The sequence below is a fragment of the Amphiprion ocellaris genome, chromosome 14 (assembly GCF_022539595.1).
Source record: "Amphiprion ocellaris isolate individual 3 ecotype Okinawa chromosome 14, ASM2253959v1, whole genome shotgun sequence".
Classification (NCBI taxonomy): domain Eukaryota; kingdom Metazoa; phylum Chordata; class Actinopteri; family Pomacentridae; genus Amphiprion; species Amphiprion ocellaris.
The window spans coordinates 34,874,456-34,882,319 of NC_072779.1; the positions used below are offsets into that span (position 1 = coordinate 34,874,456).

The 7,864-nt window shown below is 41.8% G+C and overlaps 1 protein-coding gene across 1 annotated transcript in view; it reads left to right on the forward strand.

The window, feature by feature from the left end:
• The first annotated feature begins 5,614 nt into the window (after positions 1-5,614).
• The window catches only part of LOC111586251 (hepatitis A virus cellular receptor 1 homolog), a 5,133-nt gene continuing 2,883 nt past the window's right edge, over positions 5,615-7,864 (forward strand). Inside the window, exons 1-2 of the mRNA XM_023295951.3 lie at positions 5,615-7,069; positions 7,715-7,864. The exon at positions 7,715-7,864 is cut by the window's right edge and continues 43 nt beyond it. Coding sequence (XP_023151719.1) covers positions 7,027-7,069; positions 7,715-7,864 — 193 coding nt within the window. The 5' untranslated portion in view covers positions 5,615-7,026. The remainder of the gene's footprint in view (positions 7,070-7,714) is intronic.

The window sequence follows — 7,864 nt, forward strand, 5'->3', positions numbered from 1 at the left end:
GTTCTAACAAGATTCTTTTATACTCTAAGAAGACCCTTTTTCTGTTCTAATAAGACATTTTTCATGTTCTAACAAGATCATTTTCCATTTCTCGTTCTAATTAGATCAGTTTCACATTCTAACAAGATAACTGAAACATTTCAACAGGAACCGTTTCATGTTTCATTGAAGTCCATTTAGTGTTCTATCAGAATCCTTCTCACGTTCTTACATCGTTTTCACGTTCTATCCGGATCCTGTCTATGCTTGAAGAAAAGATGTCTTATGTCTTATAAAGATTCTCATCGTGTTCTACTGAGATAATTTTCACGTTCTTTCAGATCCATTTCTCATTCTCCTGAGTTCTGCTTCACATTCTGTAGGCTCTGCCTTACATTCCTTACATTCAACAGGAACCTTTTGATCGAGGCCCTGATGTTTTCACTGTTGTGATGAGATCATTTTTAGTTTTAAAGAGACCTTTCTCATGTTCCAACAAGACCATCCTCGTATCTGAGACCTTGAGAGCTCACAGGGTTGATCTTCTACCGTTCAGACCTGAGTTTGATCCATCAAAGCGTTGAGTGTCGATCTGTTTCTTTAAAGTTCTGCAGGAGAACCGATGTGGAGGTCTAATCTACAAGTCATCGTTCTAAAGGAAAAGCAGTGGACATGTTGAACGTCTCCATCACACAGCAAAGTGGAGGAATAAATCTCTTTTATCTGTGTCTGTCAGAATGAAGCTTCATCTCACATTTCTACATGTTGAGTTAGAACAGAACCTGAATCTGTAAAACATTACGAGGAACCTGAGCTGCTGCTGAGTGTTTTTATGGTTTTACAACAGCTCACCAACAGAGAACCATCAACACAAAGAAGATTAACAGTGAAGAACATCAATTATCTGGTTCCTGTCATAGCAGGTCAGCTGGAAGCAGGAAGAACATGAAGGTCTGAGAGGTTCTGACCAACAAAACAACCACAAAGACTCACAAAACAAACACAAAGACTCACAAAACAACCACAAATACACACAAAACAATCACAAAGACACACAGAAACACCACAAAGACTCAAAAACAACCACAAATAGACACAAAACAACCACAAATACTCACAAAACAAACACAAAGACACACAAAACAACCACAACGAGACACGAATCGACCACAAAGACTCAAAACAACAACAAAGCAACACAAAACAACCACAAAGACACAATGCAATGAGAAGGACTCACAAAGCTACCAAAAAATACACAAAAAAACCACAAATACACACAAAATGATCACAAAGAGACACAAAACAACCACAAAGACAGACACATGACAGCACTAATAGCTATATTTAAATGAAGTGTGCTTGAATGACCAGCATCTCATTTCCTGCCGTAGACACTAAACCTGTGAAACACCAGAATAAGAGTTTCTAAAGTCCAGAATGCACTTGAAGGCAGCATTTAAAGCCTCCTGAGTCTTTCCATTTGTGCCCTTTAAGAGCCTGGAGAGGTAAAACAACATGAGGAGCAGCTCCAGTGTTTAATCCTGAGCCCCGTCTAAAAGGATTCAGGCATTTGATCTGCTGTCCGACTCGTAAACACTCGGAGTGCTCGGCAGCAGGAAGCCTGAGAGCCGAATTCATGAATACTGAGCAGCTCTCCACATCAAAGAGCTGCAGCTTTAAAACCGTCACAGCCGTCAGTCTCATTCTGCTGTCAGACTTTACTTCATTAAACCCTCAACCACCAGCAGGAACTCTGGAGTACACCCTGCTCTGTCTCATCTGAAACCAACACTTCTTGGAGCTCATTCGGCAACTTTTATGTCATTTTGGACATTTTTGTTGTTTTGGACAATTTTATGTGATTCTGGACAAATATCAGGCCATTTGTTTTTATAAATGTTATCTCCCCAACACCTTTAGACCTCATGTAACCTCATATCATCATACTTCCACCTCCATGCTTCACTGTCGGGACTATGCATCCAGTGTGGTAGTCCTGGTCAGGTTCTCACCAAACATCTGGACTCCATCTGAGCCCAACTCACTGATCTTCAGCTGACCAAAGAATGTTCTCCAGCATCCATCAGGCTTCTTCTCATGTTCGTCATCTGGAAGTTTAGTTCTGAGCACCAACCAGGTTTAGTTCTGGTCCTCCATCCATAGAGGTTGATGTTCTGAAGGTTCCTTCACACTGTCTGAGCTTCACACTAACTCTGGTTTCCATGGAGAACCCCTGAGCCAAGTCTGAAGCAGCTGCCGTCTGTTTTTACAGCTGGATGGAGAAAGTAGTCCACTGTCTGTGGAGTCATTTTAGGAGCTCTGATTAGTGGTACTATGACTCCTTCTAGACCTCTTGATTAGTGGTACTATGACTCCTTCTATACCTCCTGATTAGTAGTAGTATGACTCCTTCTAGACCTCCTGATTAGTGGTACTATGACTCCTTCTATACCTCCTGATTAGTGGTAGTATGGCTCCTTCTATACCTCCTGATTAGTAGTAGTATGACTCCTTCTAGACCTCCTGATTAGTGGTGCTATGACTCCTTCTAGAACTCCTGATTAGTGGTACTATGACTCCTTCTATACCTCCTGATTAGTGGTAGTATGGCTCCTTCTATACCTCCTGATTAGTGGTACTATGACTCCTTCTATACCTCCTGATTAGTGGTAGTATGACTCCTTCTAGACCTCCTGATTAGTGGTACTATGACTCCTTCTAGAACTCCTGATTAGTGGTACTATGACTCCTTCTAGACCTCCTGATTAGTGGTAGTATGACTCCTTCTAGAACTCCTGATTAGTGTTGACTCTGTGCTTTGGATCCTGGATTTTAAATGTATATTTTTGTAAAGTGTTTCTGCTGCTCCATGGAGAAGTAATCTGATTACTATGAGGTGGCGTTCAGAGCTGCTCTGGTCTGTATATTAAGTTGTTTGTTCAGCTTCAGGGTCCACAGGTCCGGTGGTCTAAACAGTGATCAGGTCTTACAGTAATAAAGAACACACTCTTCACCTCACGCCTGTTGCCATAGAAACATCCTGCTGAGCGTGTCCCGTCCACTCCATCCTCACATTAGCGTCCAGCTAACAGCAGTCAGGCTGGAAGTGCTGCTCACTATGCTAATGTGGAAACCAGCATCCACATGAATGAGGATCCTGCTGGCAGCTAATTAGCAGCATGCTAACAGCTAGCAGCCTCAATTTAAAGCTTTAATCCACCCAAAATAAACAGAGTTCTAAAGGGCTGATACACTCTAAATGGAGTTCTAAAGGTTTAATCCATCCAAAACAAATAGCGTGCTAAAGGTTTAATCTATCCAGAATGGAGTTCTAAAGGTTTAATCCACTCAAAATGGAGTTCTAAAGGTTTAATACACCCAAAATGGAGTTCTAAAGGTTTAATACACCCAAAATAAATGGAGTTCCAAAGGTTTAATCCACTCAAAATAAATGGAGTTCTAAATATTTGTTCCACCCAAAATGGAGTTCTAAAGGTTTGTTCCACCTAAAATAAATCGAGTTCTAAAGGTTTAATCTACCCAAAATGGAGTTCTAAAGGTTAGTTCCACCCAACACAGAGTTCTAAAGGTTTACTCCACCCAAAATAAATTGAGTTCTAAAGGTTTAAACCACTCAAAATAAAGGGAGTACTAAAGGTTTGTTCCACTCAAAATAAATGGAGTTTCAAAGGTTTAATCTACTCAAAATAAATTGAGTTCTAAAGGTTTAATCCACTCAAAATAAATAGAGTTCTAAAGGTTTACTCCACTCAAAAATAAAGGGAGTTCTAAAGGTTTGTTCCACCCAAAATAAATGGAGTTCTAAAGGTTAACTCCATCCAAAATAAATAGAGTTCTAAAGGTTTACTCCACTAAAAAATGGAGTTCTAAAGATTTACTCCTCTCAAAATGGCTCTAAAGGTTTGTTCCACCTAAAATAAATGGAGCTCTAAAGATTTAATTCACCTGAAAAATGACATTCTGTCCAAGTACTCATATTTTTAAAGTTTTTTTCGTCCTAAGATATTCTTTTTTTGTCCAGGCAGTTAAAGTTTTAAAAGTTTATTTCACCGAAAATACTACATTCTGTCCAAGTTCTTTTATTTTTTTTAATGATTTGCAATTAAAATGTTACTTTTTGTCAAATTGTTAAAGTTTAAAATTTTTGTTCCACCCACAATACTACATTCTCTCCAAGTACTTCTAATTTTAAAGGTTTGTTCCACCCAAAATACGACCTAGGGCCTACAGATTCAGAATAAACCTTGATTCCTTCTCTGTCCTCTCACTCTGACTACTTTCCATCTAAGCCTCCTGGTCTGCAGACACATCTACACCTGTAACCTGAAGATGTGGATTAAATATTTAAAATGTATTTTTGTCATCATTTATCTGATTTAAACTAATAAAATAACCTCCTATAAATCTGATGTGACAGTTACGCACCAGAAAACACTGAATAAATGAGAGAATAGTTCCATGTTCTCCTGCAGCTCTTCTCTGGTTTCACGGCAGCAGGAACAGCGCCTCCTGCTGGTTGTCTCTGGATGGAAGCTACAGGTTCATGTTGTTTCCTCCCACTTACTGTCTGCAGCATCCGGGTCGTCACGGCAACGGGCAATCAGATGACACCAGCAGGACGCAAACTGGAGGTCGGCCTCGTTTCTCTCCGTTTACCACCTGCAGCCATCTACTGCTCTGTTGTGTGTCTGTGTTGTGTGTTTGTGTTGTGTGTTTGTGTTGTGTGTCTGTGTTGTGTGTCTGTGTTGTGTGTTTGTGTTGTGTGTCTGTGTTGTGTGTTTGTGTTGTGTGTCTGTGTTGTGTCTGTGTTGTTGTGTGTCTGTGTTGTGTGTCTGTGTTGTGTGTTTGTGCTGTGTGTCTGTGTTGTGTTGTGTGTCTTGTGTGTCTAGTTGTGTGTCAGTGTTGTTGCGTGTCTGTGTTGTGTCTAGTTGTGTGTCTATGTTGTTCTGTGTCTAGTTGTATGTCTGTGTTGTTGTGTGTCTGTGTTGTGTGTCTAGTTGTGTGTCTAGTTGTGTGTCTGTGTTGTTGTGTGTCTAGTTGTGTGTCTGTGTTGTGTGTCTAGTTGTGTGTCTGTGTTGTTGTGTGTCTAGTTGTGTGTCTGTGTTGTGTGTCTAGTTGTGTGTCTGTGTTGTTGTGTGTCTAGGTGTGTGTCTGTGTTGTGTGTCTGTTTTGTTGTGGGTCTGTGTTGTGTCTAGTTGTGTGTCTGTGTTGTGTGTCCAGTTGTGTGTCTGTGTTGTGTGTCCCGTTGTGTGTCTGTGTTGTGTGTCTAGTTGTGTGTCTGTCTTGTATCAGACAGTGAGAACAGGCTGCAGCTGATGAATCCTCTTCACAGCTTCATTAGATAATCAGCTGACACTGCATCTGTTCAACCAATAAAAACAGTCACACTAGATTACTCCTGATCAATACTCTGATCGATCAATACTCTGATCGATCAATACTCTGATCGATCAATACTCTGATCGATCAATAGTCTGATCGATCAATACTCTGATAGTCACACCATCCTCCAACTGCATCAACACATCCACCGTCTGTTCAATCCTCTCTAGAAAATGGTGTCTGAGTCTGAGTCTGAAAAACTACAAACTGATGCATGCTGGGAGATGCTCGTCCTGCTAATGACGTCATCTTTAACAGACATGCAGTTTTTATTTCCAGATACAGGAGGAGGAGGCAACAAGAGGGCAAACATAGGGCAACAAGAGGGCAAACAGGGCAACAAGAGGCCAACAAAAGGGGAACAAGAGGGCAAAGACAGGGCAACAAGAGGGCAACAAGAGGGCAACAACAGGGTAACAAGAGGGCAACAAGAGGGCAAACAGGGCAACAAGAGGCCAACAAAAGGGGAACAAGAGGGCAAAGACAGGGCAACAAGAGGGCAACGAGTGGGCAATAAGAGGGTAACAAGAGGGCAACAACAAGGTAACAAGAGGGCAACAAGAGGGCAAACACAGGGCAACAAGAGGGCAACGAGTGGGCAATAAGAGGGCGAGTGGGCAACAAGAGGGTAACAAGACGTCAACAAGTGGGTAACAAGAGGGCAACAAGTGGGTAACAAGAGGGCAACAAAAAGACAGCAAATGGAAAGTGTTGAAGTGACAGATCCAGTGGACACAAACCATTAGAATTAGCAGGCCAGGAGCTGCTAAGTGGTTGGTTGGTTGGTTGGTTGGTTGGTTGACTGGTTAGCAGGTGGTTGGTTGTCTTGTTTGTGTTGTTTCATTGTCTTCATGGTGGTTGTTTCTCCTCATCCTGTAGATGTTTAACTGCTTCCATGTCTCCAGCCTCTCCAGATGTTTTCTCCTGCTGGTGTTCTGACGCCTCAGACTGACTACAGTGTCTGAGGTGAATAACGCTGATGAAGAATGAGAAGAACCTCAAATACCTCCTCAGCGTGTTCTGGAGAACCTTGAGGTCTGCAGAAAGCTCTCAGGCGAGTCCATATTGTGTGATTCTAGTAGGGAAAGCTGCTTCCATCCTCCAGAACTACAGCAGCATGTGTTCAGTCCGACTGAGGAGATGCTGGACTGGATGATCTTCACAGGCAGGTGGAGAGTCCAGGATGTTCTGCTGAACTTCCTCCATCAGGTCTCTTGGTGGCGTCAGAGCTAAAATCTGATCATGTAGACGATCAGACAGAAAAACGACTCGAGGAAACATAAAGAGGAACCAACAGATGTCACGCTGTAACTTTCTGTCTCCTGGTGTTTGTTTGATGAGGAAACTTTGAATAAATGAGACGTTCTGGAAGGCAGCAGAAGTTTGTGTTTCTGATCCAGAGTTTGATGGGATCAGATGAATCAGAACATCTGGAGGATTCAGCCTCAGCTGGCTTTAACCAGTGGAGGTTTATGGAGAAACATCTGATTAACCAGCAGCAGGAGGCTAAAAATATCAGGCTGGATGGAAAAGGGAAGTCTGAGCATTGAGTCAGCATTTGTCCATTTGTCCATCTGATTCACTGTCTGTCCGTCTGATTCGTCGTCTGTCCGTCCATCCATCAGCAGGAGACACACCAACATGCTGCTGCTCCATGCCTTCACCTGCCTCTGCCTCCTCTCAGGTGAGTCTCACCTGGGCATGTAGTCGTTAGACCAGACCAAATGAAATTGATTTGTTTTGGGGTTTTTGTTAGTTTATTCATGTTCTGTTAGTCTGTTTGTTTGTTGACATCCACCTGTTCACCCAGCCTGTGTAGTTTGTTTGTTTTGCCGTTTTCAGATTATTTACTTATTATTTTGTTTTTGTCTGTTTGTTTATTGTTTTCTTATTTTTGTTTGTCAGCTCATTGGTTTATAGGTTTTGTTTGTTGATTTGTTTGTTTTCGTTTGCTGTGTATCTGAGCTCAAAGTGGGTCAAATACTGTAATATTCAATTAATCATAATGTTGTTTATTGAAATAGATTATTGATTGACTGTTTAATATTACAGATTCTGGATCAATGATGAGAAATAACAGAGAAACTTTCAGGTTTTTATCTTTAATAGTTCCTCAGATCTTGTTGTTCAAACAGAGAATAAACCTGCTGGAAGTGGGTCGACCGGCAGAGTTTCTAAATATTTCAGTCTAAAATGTGACAGATACAGAGTTTAGCATGAAAAAATCTTGGTCGATGAGTTAAACTGATCCTCTTTATTGTTTCTTCTCCAGATGGCAGGAAGTAGCTCCACAGAAACGGATGTTGCCATTAACCCTCTTGTTTTACAGGTGTGTTTGCGGTTACCACGGAGACGGTCGTGGGCGTGGCAGGGCAGACGGTGATGCTGCCATGTCGCTCTGAGGCAGCCAATCAGAAAGGAGTGGAGGTGTGCTGGGGGCGGGGTGAGCCGTCACTGTTCAATTGCCACAATGCTGTGA